The 12,564-nt window shown below is 57.1% G+C and overlaps 1 protein-coding gene across 3 annotated transcripts; it reads right to left on the bottom strand.

Annotated features, from left to right (window-relative positions):
• Positions 1-653: 653 nt before the first annotated feature.
• On the bottom strand, positions 654-11,152 carry SIVA1 (SIVA1 apoptosis inducing factor). 3 transcript variants are annotated; one of them, XM_002825158.5, is made up of 4 exons: positions 7,009-11,152; positions 4,499-4,693; positions 3,561-3,717; positions 654-883 (listed from the first exon to the last, which is right to left on the bottom strand). In XM_002825158.5, the coding sequence occupies exons 1-4, from the start codon at positions 7,124-7,126 to the stop codon at positions 826-828; spliced, it is 528 nt and encodes a 175-aa protein (XP_002825204.1). In that variant the 5' UTR covers positions 7,127-11,152; the 3' UTR covers positions 654-825. The 3 variants fall into 3 exon arrangements, with proteins under 3 accessions (XP_002825204.1, XP_024087347.1, XP_063571827.1); XM_063715757.1 differs by lacking the exon at positions 654-883 and adding an exon at positions 894-2,592 and having other exon boundaries at positions 7,009-7,218; XM_024231579.3 differs by lacking the exon at positions 4,499-4,693.
• Positions 11,153-12,564: the final 1,412 nt, after the last annotated feature.

Genomic DNA, 12,564 nt, shown 5'->3' with positions numbered 1-12,564 from the left:
TCCAGAGCTTCTCAGAGGGGCTGTGGCTCAACTGCTCACTCATCCCTGGAGGGGCTGGGACCTGCCTCAGTGGACTTGTGTGGGGACCAGCACTCAAGCAGCCTGCCCTCTTCTGTCCTCCAGGCCACCCCACCTCCTCTCGTGTCAACTCCTCTTCCTTCAAGGCCCCACACAAACTACACCGACTCCAGAGGGAGCACTGCTGGGCCCATCTCCCCTGCTAGAGCAAAGCTCCTGGAGGGCAGGGGCCTATCAATCACACGGGGCCTGACCACACAGGCATCAAAAAAGTAAAGTGGACACCAAGATGTGATGGATCAGGTGTGCATGACAGTGGCGTCTGGGGATGGTGTGCGAGTATCACCTCTCTCCGTGAGGGTCTAGTATACTGGTTGTGTACCCTGGAGCCAGACCTGGGTCCTTTCTCCCCATTTACCAGCTGGGCGAGCTGGGGAGGAGCGTGCTCTGGGCTGAGCCTTCCCATCTGTAGCAGGGGGAGAGTGAGGGGCCTCACACAATGCACAGTGGGGTCTCTAGGAGCTGGCGGGTAGACAGCAGGTGCAGCAGGCCCTGCCCACTGACTGATCCTTTGGCCTTCCCAGGTGGAGGGTCACAAACTCCACCCTCAGAAGTGCTGACAGACAAGAGTCCTCTTGTGCAAATATAAAGAGGTTTATTCATTCTGTTATTAGGATACAAAATAGAACACGTAAAAGGCACCCCTCCCGTCGACCCCACAGTTCAGTGTGAACACCGAGCGCTCGTCCAGGGAAGGCTGCCATGCACGGCGTGGCTCTCGGTGAAGGCAGCCGGCTTGAGCCAGCCTCAGGTCTCGAACACGGCACAGCTGGTGCACAGCACTTTCTCGTACATGTCACTGCAGCTGCGACAGCGTCAGGGAGGGGAGAGAAAAGCTGCTGTCAGGGGCTGAATTGTGTCCACCACCCCCCACCATTCAAACGTCAAAGTCCTAACCCAGAACACCTCAGGACATGACCTTATCTGGAGACAGGATCACTGTGGGCATAATCAGTCTAAATGACGGCACTGACACGGGGGCCCTAAGGCAACACGACCAGCGTCCTAAAAAGCCTATGTGAAGAGAAGGATACAGAGAAGGAAGACGACATGAAGATACAGGGAGGGGGCAGCTGTCTACAGGGAACACCAAAGATAACCAGCAGATGCCAGGAGAGAGGCCAGGACAGGTTTCCCATTGCAGCCTCAGAAGGAACCAGCCCTGCCAGCACCTTCCTCTCAGACTTCTGGTCTCCAAAGCCATGTGGCAGTACCTCTTTGCTGTCTACGCCACCGGGTCTGCGAACTCAGTTACAGCAGCCCTAGCTGATTCCCACTGCCGATCAATCCACATGGGGCCCAACCTGGGTTTCCAGTAGGATAGAAGCTCTCCAAAGAAACCTCCAGATGACCTGCCAGAATTCACCGAACCACAGTGGTTTACACTGAAGCACATCAAACAGTGCTTTTCTGATATATCAAGACTAAGGATAGGGCCGGGCATGGTGGCTCACGCCTATGGTGTGGCTTACCTCAGCACTTTGGGAGGCTGAGGCCGGAGGATCACCTGAGGTCAGGAGTTCGAGACCAGCCTGGCAAACATGGTGAAACCTTGTCTCTACTAAGAATACAAAAATTAGCTGGGCATGCTGGCGCACGCCTGTAACTCCAGCTACTTGGGAGGCTGAGGCAGGAAAATTGCTTGAACACAGGAGGTGGAGGTTGCAGTGAGCCAACACTGCACCACTGCACTCCAGCCTCGGTGACAGAGCGAGACTCCGTCTCAAAAAAAAAGAAAGCTCTAAAAGTAAAGCCTAGGGAACCCGCAAAACACAGGGAGAAAGTGATTAAGAGAGATGTTGCGAGGAAACAAGACTGGCAATGGCTACCCCAAACACGACAGGACCGTGGAGTCAACAAGGCAGCCAGAACTGCTTGCCACCTGGTGTTGCAGAGTTTGCCAGTAGTATTGTGGGTGAGCCGTGAAGACGCCCCCTCCCTGCCACCAGCAGCCAGCTGGAGAGCCCTGCAGAGGACGGGCCAGGCGTGGGCCAGTGCAGGCCATCAGGCAGGATGCCAGTGGCTGCTGGGCTGCATCTGTGTTAAACCAGAGCCATGTGGACAGATTCCTGTTTTCCCCCACTCACGCAACTCCTGGTCCTGAACTAGGAAATGGCAGGGGAGGGGGTACAAGACTGCGGGTGCCACGGGCCGGGCTGCCTGGCCTGGGAATGCCACTTCTGGCTTGTGACCTGGAACAAGTCATTTATTTGTGAAAGAGGGCAGAGCCCACCTCCTGTGCTGTGGCTGCAATAAAAGAGTGTGTCCACGGTGGGGACAGCGGCCCACTCAGTTCAACGTGAACTCTGCGGGTATGGAAGGAAGAAGCAGCAGAAAGTAGGTAGAGGCCAGGAGGAAACGGGCGTGAGGGAGTCCCTCAAGGATGGTGTGCAGGGCAGGAGGGGGAGGCCAGCCACGCAGGGCTCTGGGACCCACCTCTCCGCTGAACCTGCCCATGGCTGTGTTCACTTCCGCTTTGGTGAGAGGGCCGCCAGACACTGAGAAAACCCTGCCCTTTTCAGTTTACATGTAAGTAGGAAAGATGAATTCAGTGGGTGAAAAGCAAAGACAGAGTATCCCACATTCATAGCTAGCCCTGCAGATGATTCCCAACCTGGATGGGGTGCGTTACCCCACTCCTGCCCGTGCTGAAGCCATGGGAGCCGATCACTGGCATGCGGTGCTTCTCCCTGGTGCTGCCCACCCCCTGCCCGGGGCTCTCCATCTCCAATGAGCCTGGGCCTCTGCCCCGACTGAAGAGAGGCTCGAGAGAAAGGACTCGAGATGTAACATGTGGTTTCTATTTTAGATGGACAATTTCAGACATTGTTTGGACTAAGCTTGCTTTGGGTCTATGGAGCCAGTTCCACATGTGTCTGGATGAAGTCATCTTTCTCACGGGGCAGGGCAAACAGGCTCCACACTGTCCACTCCCACCAACCAACTGAGTAGCCCCTGGGGTAAGAACGCCCCTCCCCACCTTATGAGTAAGGACGGGATCCAGCCAGCTGCAGCAAACCCATCCACAAATGGGAGACTACGCAAACACTCCACTTCCTGCCTGAGAGGGTCTACAACCAAATGGCATGCATGACTGTGGTGAAGCTGCAGTGTGCACCTGCGTCACCAACCAGGGGCTCCTCGGACAGTGGGGGGGGGGGGGAGTGCTCAAAGACCAGAGGAGGAGGAGGTGGGGGGCTCAAAGACCAGAACAGGAAGTGGCTGAAGACAGGGACTAGAGCTGGATACAGAGCAGGTCATCTGTGAGGTTCAGCTTTCCCTTAGAGAGGATTACTAACCACTAAAGTTGGGCCAAGCATCTATTGCCACCATGTCCCGTTAGGCAATGCCAAATGGCACTGCATCAGGAGCCACACATGTGTGTGCTCTCGGCCCTTCCCCACATGGGTGACCCACCCATCCCCCATCACAGCTTGCTGGGGCTATGGGATCTCAGCAGCTCCAGGGACTGAAGTACTTACTCCACGAGGCCACACAGGGTACAGGCCACGGAGCCGCAGCCCCAGCAGGTGCGCACACACTGCCCGCACAGGGCTCGCTCACACTGGCCGCAGACCGCCTTCCCATCCACGGCTCGCACACATGAGGAACAGGCGATGGACGCTACCCCGGATGGGTCTGTGAGGAAGAAACGCCATGCTGTCAGGCTGCAAGGAGACTGGAGTTTCCGGGACTGCCGGGCTACCTGCCTTCATGCACACCTGAGGGCAGAGGGCTCTGACCTGCCTACCCCATCCCCACCTACACTGGATCCTTCTGACAACCCGTGAGCCTGGTACAGTGCACAGGACCCCTGTTTTACTAGAGAGATCCAAGGTGAGATATGCCTGTAGTTGACTCCAAGTTCAGTGCTCCTTCCCTTACCAGGTCCCTCTGCTACCTGGAGGCCAGTGCTGGAAGGACCATTCTTCCCCTGTTGCTTGTCAGAACTCCATGTGTCCCATCCGGGTCTCAGTGTGGCCTACTGCCTTACTGGTTAACAAAGAGGTGCCTGGGCTCCTTCTAGACACACCAACCAGACTTGAGGTAGGGTTGGCGACTGCGTTTCTAACCAGCAACACAGGTGATGCTCTGAGACCCACACTGCACAGGGATGGGACCGGCGTGTTTCCAGCCTTGTGGGACTATCTGAGGGGGCTGCAGGCGGAAAGCAGATGGGATACTCGTGGAGTCTCTGCTGCTTTTTTGGCTCAGCTTTTTTTAGAAGCTGTTTAACAACTTCCAGTCTTGAATGTGAGACCTCCTGATACCAGGAGCCTTCTGAGCCAGAAGGCCAAGCTCTGGGTCAGACTCCTGCTTGCCCAGGGAGGAAAAGTCTGAGCTTGCAAATGAAGAAAAATGCTCGTGCCACCACCTGCCCTCAGTGCCACAGCCACGAAGGGCTTCTGGTGCCACTCACCAGCTTCGGAGGCCTGCCCAAGGCTCCTGATCAGGCGGCCGTCTGGTCCAATCAGCATCTGCCCACGTGCAGCCCTCGGGGCCCCTGTAGGGCCAGGCTTTGGGGACTCTGGCAGGTGAACGACGGCACAGCCTTCATCCCACACATGGTCCAGGTAGGCCTGGGCCCCGAGGAAGAGGAGTCGCTTGGTCTTCTCTGGGGGAAGACAAATCATTCTCACGTCCTTCACTGTGTACCAACGAAGCCCCTGCATGGCCATTGAGTCTTTCTAGCCTCACATGAACCCCATCGTCCTCCTGTGTGCCATCTGTCTCCCAGTAACCCCAGCCTGCGTTGTGTCCTGGAGAGCTGGGTCCTGCTCTGCCTCTATGCTGAGAATGCTCGTGCCTCCTTTCCTTACCTGGCTTAGCTGTCATCTCCTCCAGGAAGGCTCTGGCCCTGCAGCCCCACCTGTGTCTGATGCAAGCGTTCCCTCTCCTATCACTCGGTTCATTTTCTGCAATTCACGGCTGGCCTCGCCTCACTGAGCTTGCTCCCCTTTCTCCCTTTTCTGCTTCCCCAGCACTCCCCACCTGGAAACCAGGCTCTGTGGAATGCACAGAGGGAGCTCTGCACTGTGGGGCACTAATTCACAAAACTCGTCCCCTGCCAAGGAAGCAGCCAGAGGCTTGGAGCTGGGCCTGCAGCCTCTGGCCAGCGCACACCCCCTTCACCTGCTACAGAGTTGCTGGCAAGACAAGCATCTCAGAGCCTTCCAGACCTCTTGTTCTAGAACACCCACCCATCCCTGGGAGCAGTGGTTTTCCATCAGGCCACAGTTCAGTCACCTGGGGAGCTTTGAAAAATCAGCTGCCCAGGGCCAGACCCAAAAATGCTTTGTTTTTTGTTTTGCACCCCACCGTAACACAGTGAAGGCAGAGATCCCAGAAACTCTATGTGGCTCTACGTGAAATGGGCAGCAATAATACTGACAGGGTAACTCAAATGGAATAGCTGATGCTAGCCCACAACACCCTGCACCTCTTCCTCCTGGACCCCCACACCTTCCCCCCTCTATAATGGGAAAGGAATGGGACAGACACGTGGTGAAGCTAATCCTTGTCCTCAAGGCCTTGTGGACAATTCGAGGTTAAGAGATAAGGGTAACAGCTGTGGCCTGGAATTTGGAAACTGTCACACAGTTCAAAGTAGGTGTCCTGCATTTACCATGGAAGGCCCACTGCACCCAGCAGACCTCCCTGACCTGACCCGGTGAGTGGCACACACCTGCCAACGCCCAGGTCAGGGCACTCGGGAAGAGTAAAGAGGCAGACTGAGCCAGGCCCCATTTCCATCTTCCTCTTCTTGCCTGCAGTGTTTGAATTTTTCAACTGTCCTGAGAGGGCACACGCTTGCGGTCCTGCCACAGTTCCCACGGCACCATTCCTCTTACCTCCCCAAGGCCCAGGATAGCACTCGCTTTCACAGCCCTAGCACACTGGAGACACGGCACAGAAGAACCTCGGGAGGCAGAGTCTTTCCCTCATTCCCAAGGCACAAGCGGCACCAGGTAAATCACACACCCCGGGTCATCCTCTAACTGCTCTACAGGTGCAGACTTTGTGCCCCAATCACTAGGCAAGATAAGCTCCACTTTTTACCTGCCCCAGGATATTAATCACCCCAGTCAGAGTGATGATCAATAAGATCAACACGCCTGAAATCCACAGGAGAAAGCCAGAGAAGGCCTAGGAGCTCACTGCCCTCACATCCCACCCAGAACTGGACATTCCAGCCACACGGAGTCCTATTTCGCTCTCCTGCTGCCTGGCTTCTGCCTCGTCCTCTTCCTTCCCTTCCTCTGCCTGGCTAACTCCTACTCGCCCACACAGGATTCCGCTCAGACTGTTCTTCCAAGAAGCCTTCCGTGCCATCCCTGCAGGTGCGCCTGCACAAACCTGTGCCTGCGCCGATCACCTGTGGCGATTCCTTCTCCTGCTGGTCTCCCCAACTAGGCTGGGAAGCTCCCGGGAGACGGGGCACATCTGTCTTGCCTGCCTTTGGTCTCCCGAGACAGCCGCAGTGCCTGGCAGGGGCGGCGCGCTCCATGAATACCTCTTGGGTGAGGAGGGGCACTCTTCGGGTTGACTCCATGCAGGACGCCCCGCTCCCCAACCTCTCCCAGGACATCCTGCACGGGACAGTCCTGAGGAAGCACCAGGCGGGTGCCGCTCACTGCAGGGCGGCGACTAACCGGGATCGTGGAAGAAGGCGCGGGGGCTAAGGGCAGGGACCCTTTTCTTTCGGGCTGTTGGACAGGGTGGGTGAACGCTGGGGTCCTCACATCCCCCTCACTGACCCCAGCCCTGGGCGTGGCCAGCTTGTGTCCCCGCGGCCTCCCAGCTTCTGGGAACGCGGGGCCAGAAAGCAGGGCCCTCGAGCCCCCCGCTCAGGCCTCAGAGGGGACGCTGAGGCCCGGCCCGTTCCAGGTCCCGACGCAGCGGACCCTCGGCAGCCCGCCCGGCACTCACCGAAGACCTCCTGCGAGTAGCGCTCGGCGCACACGCCGCGGCTCAACTCCCTCTGGCCCACGCGGACCTTGAGCTGTAGCGGGGCCGCGTCCGCGAAAGGGCAGCCCCGCTTGGGCATGGCCGCGGGGCCGGGAGCTACGCAGCTCCCCTGCAGCCAGCCCCTTACCAACGACACCGTGACGTCACAGCCGCGCGCCCATCCGCGGGCGTGGCCGGGTTTGAGGCGAGGGAGCGACGCAGCGCGTGACAGGCTGCGGGCGAAGTGGGGGGCGGGGCTCCTGCGCGGAGCGGCGCGGGATAGGCCGAGGGAGAGATCGGGGGTGGGACTCGTGCGTCGGTGTACTGGACTGGACGCCGCGGGAAAGGCCAAGGGGCCAGGTTGAGGATCAGGGTGGGCGGGTCCGTGGGAGAGGTTTGTGCGCGCGCGGCTCAGGATAGGCGGGAGGAGAGACTAGGGGCGGGGTTCCTATGCGGCGCGAAGCGACGTAGGGTGGGAGCCAGGTCGCGGCATTCGGCAGCGCGGGAAGAGCCAGGGGGCGGGGGCGAGGCCGAGGGTCAGGACTGTGCAGCGAGGGCGGAGCTTGTGCATCGGGGGCGGGCCTCGTTTGAGGATCGGCGTGGGATAGGCCAGGGCGACGTCGGGGCGGGTCTAGTTTGAGGAACGGCGCGGGATAGGCCAGGGCAACGTCTGGGGCGGCTGGGTCGGTGGCGGGATTCCTGTCAGCTTTTGTTTGGTTCCTAAACGGTAGACACTGGTTATAGTTCCTCATTTACTTCTCCGAAGTTAAGAGGCAGCCCGCTTCTTCCTAGCTCTTTTTTCCTTTTAGAGACAGGGTCTCGCTCTGTCACCCAGACTGAGTGCAGTGGCACAGTCTCGGCTCACTGTAGCTTGCGCCTCCCGGGCTCAGGCGATCCTTCCTTCTCGGCCTCCCAGGTAGCTGGGTCCTCAGGCGCGCGCTTTTTGGTTTTGGGTAGGAACGGGGTTTCGCTGTGTTGCCTCAGCTGGTCTAGCTCCTCACTGTGGCGGTCCCCGCCTTCCGGAAGTAAAGGCGTGTGGGGGCTGCGCTCTGAGGGCCGCGTGCGGCTGCCGAGCGCCCCCGGGCGGGGGTATGCGCCGCTGTGTGGAAAATGTTCTTGCACAGCGGGTTCGTCTGACTTGGTGTCCCCAGGCTGCGCGGTGCACCCGCGTCGTCCCTTCTCTGGGGTTCTGCTCACCAGAGGCGGCTCTCCCCTGCCCCGACGGGTGCAGAACCGACCCGTCCTGTGGCGTGGGCTTCGCCTGTGAGAGGTGACAGCGTGCTGGCAGCCCTCGCTCGCTCTCGGTACCTCCTCCGCCTCGGCGCCCACTCTGGCCGCACTTGAGGGGCCCTTCAGCCTGCTGCACTGTGGGAGCCCCTCTCTGGGCTGGCCGCGGCCGGAGCCGGCTCCCTCAGCTTGCAGGGAGGTGTGGAGGGAGAGGCGTGGGCGGGAACCGGGGCTGTGCGCGGCGCTTGCGGGCCAGTGCGAGTTCCGGGTGGGCGTGGGCTCTCGGCGGGCCCCGCAATCGGAGCCACCGGCCCCAGGCAGTGAGGGGCTTAGCACCCGGGCCAGCAGCTGCGGAGGATGCGCCGGGTCCCCTACCAGTGCCGGCCCACCGGCACTGTGCTGGAGTTCTCACCGGGCCTCAGCTGCCTCCCCGTGAGGCAGGGCTCGGGACCTGCAGCCCGCCATGCCTGAGTCTCTCCCCTGCTGTGGGCTCCTGCACGGCCCGAGCCTCTCCGACGAGCGCCGCCACCTGCTCCGTGGCACCCAGTCCCATCTACGCCCAAGGGCTGAGGAGTGCAGGTGCACAGCATGGGACTGGCGGGCAGCTCCACCTGCAGACCGGTGTGGGATCCACTAGGTGAAGCCAGCTGGGCTCCTGAGTCTAGTGGCGACTTGGAGAACCTTTATGTCTAGCTAAGGGATTGTAAATACACCAATCAGCACTGTGTCTAGCTCAAGGTTTGTAAACCCACCAATCAGTACCCTGTGTCTAGCTCAAGGTTTGTGGATGCACCCATCGCCACTCTGTATCCAGCTAATCTGGTGGGGATTTGGAGAACCTTTATGTCTAGCTGAGGGATTGTGGATGCACCAAATCAGCACTCTGTGTCTAGCTCAAGGTTTGTAAATGTACCAATCAGCACTCTGTATCTAGCTAATCTGGTGGGGACTTGGAGAACCTTTATGTCTAGCTAAGGGATTGTAAATACACCAATCAGCACTCTGTGTCTAGCTCAAGGTTTGTAAAGACACCAATCAGCACCCTGTATCTAGCTCAAGGTTTGTAAATGCACCAATCAGTGCACTGTGGGGACTTGGAGAACTTCTGTGTCTAGCTCAGGGATTGTAAACACACCAATCAGCACCCTGTCAAAACAGACTAATCAGCTTTCTGTAAAACAGACCAATCAGCCATCTGTAAAATGGACCAATCAGCAGGATGTGGGTGGGGCCAGATAAGGGAATAAAAGCAGGCCACCGGAGCCCGCAACCGGAACGCACTCGTTTATTTTCCACATGGTGGGGGCTTTGGTCTTTCACTCTTTGGGTCCACACTGTCTTTATGAGCTGTAACACTCACTGTGAAGGTCTGTGGCTTCACTCCTGAGGCCAGCAAGGGCACGAACCCACCGGGAGGAATGAACAGCTCCAGACGCACAGCCTTAAGAGCTGAGCTGTAACACTCGCTGTGAAGGTCTGCAGCTCCACTCCTGAAGCCAGCAAGACCGTGAGTCTTCCAGAAGGAACAAACTCCAAACACATCCAAACATCAGAAAGAACAAACTGTGGACATACCACTTTTAAGAACTGTAACAGTCACTGTGAGGATCTACGGCTTCATTCTTGAAGTCAGTGAGATCAAGAACCCACCACTTCTGGACACACCTGGACTATGTTCTCACGGCTCCATTGGTGCTGCCTCCGGTGTGAGGAGGTGATGGCTGGAGCCCTGCAAACGCATCCCACGTGACTCCCGCATTGCAGCTGCCCACACCACCTCAGAGGCAGTGTACTCTTTCCTGGCCATGGGTGGCTGAAACCCTACCAGTCTGCAGGTTAGATGTCCTTTCTCCTCCTGCCGTGTGGGGTTCCCTGCGGTGGGGACGGGATCAAGTGTTCTCGGCTCTTCCTTGCCACTTTGCCACTTTGTCGGCATAATGGAGAATTTCTTCTGCCTTAGGGAAATGACTTGAAAGTTACTCAGTTGGAGTCATGTGTGACTAAACACACATTTGGTTTATCCCAGGAATAGATGAAGTTTTCAGAGAGGAGGGTTGTTTTCAATCTTATAGATCATGGGGATTTCTAAATATTTCCCTGTGTTTAGACTTACAACTACCCTAGGGTCTCATCACCATCATGGACAGATACAGAACATCGGGCAGCTTGTGGAGTGGGGCTGTCCCCCAGGCCACATGCCGGTTCTTCAGGCTGCTGGGTAGGATTCTGCTGCTTTAACAAACTTGCCTGGCTAACACCACTGGCTCGCCCTTGAATGCCTTCCTGGGTGAAGCCATGAACCCTCCAGGGTTAAGCCCCAATTTTGGGGCTCACCTGCCATGCATCAGATTGATGCTTAACTTGTAAAGAAACTGGTAGCTTTCCAGAGTGCTAGGAAAAAGGAAAATTATCATTAAACAAAATTATTGTCATAGATTTCCTCTAATTGGTCTTGAGGTCTCTCCTGGAGAGTGGCTGTAAACTTTGGCCCTTCCCTGATGGGGCTCTGGGGGCGGTGGGTGTGGGGTTACAGTGTGTGCTCTCGTGGGATACCTCCTGACCCTGGCTGATGGCCTCAGGCCTGAGTATCCAACTGTGCTGGCATTCCTCTCACCAGCGGCTTGTTTCTAGGCCTTGGCAGGCAGCCTGTGGCTTTTGTCTGAGCAGTGATCAGTTCATTCCTACCATGATGGTCTCTCTGGGAGAGTCCTGACCAGGAGGAGAGTGAGGTTTGGGTGCGAGGGTCAGGTGAGAGCTGGAGGAGGCAGCACAGCAGGACACGTGAAACTGCAGAGCACGTGTGTAACTCACGGGGCAGGAGAGAGGAGGCAGCGTTCCTCACAGGCCAGTGGGGAGGGGGAGCCATGGGGAACAGGCAGGCCCAGCCAGATGGTGGGGAGCGAGCCAGCGGCCTGTGCAGCAAATCTGTATTCGGGTCCAGGGTGTTGTTACTCAAGTGCATTTCCTGTGGGGTGTGGTTTCGAGCCGGCAGGCATCAGCTTCATGGCATCTTGCTGTGACTGGGTGGTGGTCACTGTGGCATGTCTGCACAGTCTGTGAGGGGTGTGGGGACCAGGGGCTGAGTCCAGTAGGTTGTATCCAGGTGTCCCATAGGGAGCTGGTCACCAGCAGGCAGGTGTATAAAGCAGAGATCTGGGTGGACCACCCTGGGCAACTGGGAGGAGGTGAGGAGCTAGAAACTGTGTCAAGAATGACTGAGCCCTGCTTCTGTACCAGAAAGTCCAACTTTTATTCAGAATGGATGGCATTGTGAATAAATCTTGTCATAAAATGATAAGAATTCACTACAATTATCATTAATTTGTCTTTTACCCATGTATTCAACAGAGACCACTCTGACCCCATCTACACTGGGGCTGTGTTATTGATGCAAAGTGGAGAGAGCCCCTTACTATAACCACTCAGACCCTCCAAACATCTGCTACTGAAAGGAAGGGGGTGGAGACCCGAATGATTGACCTGGCTGTCTGCACTAACCCACCGCTCAGACGCCAGAGCCTCTTGTCTCTGGTCCACGTGGAAGTGAGTGAGTTGGTACTAGGGGAGAAATATTTCCCCTCTGCATTGGTGTCTTTTTACCCTGTGAAACGCCTGCCTTCCATCCCGAGAGGAAGGAAAACGATGACAACTTGTGTTCTGGTGGAAGATTTAGCAGCTACTACAAAACAGAGGTTTGAAAACCTATTTTGCAGCTCTCAAATTTCAATTTAAATGACTTGACTTTGAGGGCCCAGTGTAGATGTGAGGGCTGAGTGGAGAAAGCCCTCAGCCCCCTCTCCTCAGGAGCTTACCCCTGCTTCGGGGCTCCCTTTTTGTCTCTCTTGCTATGTTATGAAAGGAGAGCATCTGGGAACACTCAAAGACTGGCTTCTGCCTGTGTGTCCCACCCCATCTCAAGGTGGCTGTGCTGCTGAGGGACTCCAGCCCGACGAAAGAAGCGCCCGTGGCCTGGGGCAGGGCCGTGACGTTGCATGGCTTTCCTTTCACTCAGGTCACTGAGGGCTGTTTTTGGTACTGTCTAGAAAAGTTGCTTGCATCCCTGGAGTCACAGGAATCTCATAACCCAGCCTATGCCCCCAGGCCCCTGCCGTGTCAGTAGAGCCTGCTGAACTTCCTGGGCTAGCCAGACCAGCTGACAGCCCACAGTGCTCAAAAGTCAGGGTCTAACCCCGCCAGACTGGCCTCTCTGTAGGATTCTCTGTCTTTGAAAGGATACTGGAAGGGCAGTTGTTTTTCTAAACTTACTCCGAACTTTGAGCCACTGCATCCAGCCTAAATATCATTTTAAAA

Source organism: Pongo abelii, chromosome 15 (genome assembly GCF_028885655.2).
Source record: "Pongo abelii isolate AG06213 chromosome 15, NHGRI_mPonAbe1-v2.0_pri, whole genome shotgun sequence".
NCBI lineage: Eukaryota > Metazoa > Chordata > Mammalia > Primates > Hominidae > Pongo > Pongo abelii.
Note: the sequence above shows the minus strand (reverse complement) of the source record. Positions and strands in the feature narration are given on the sequence as shown.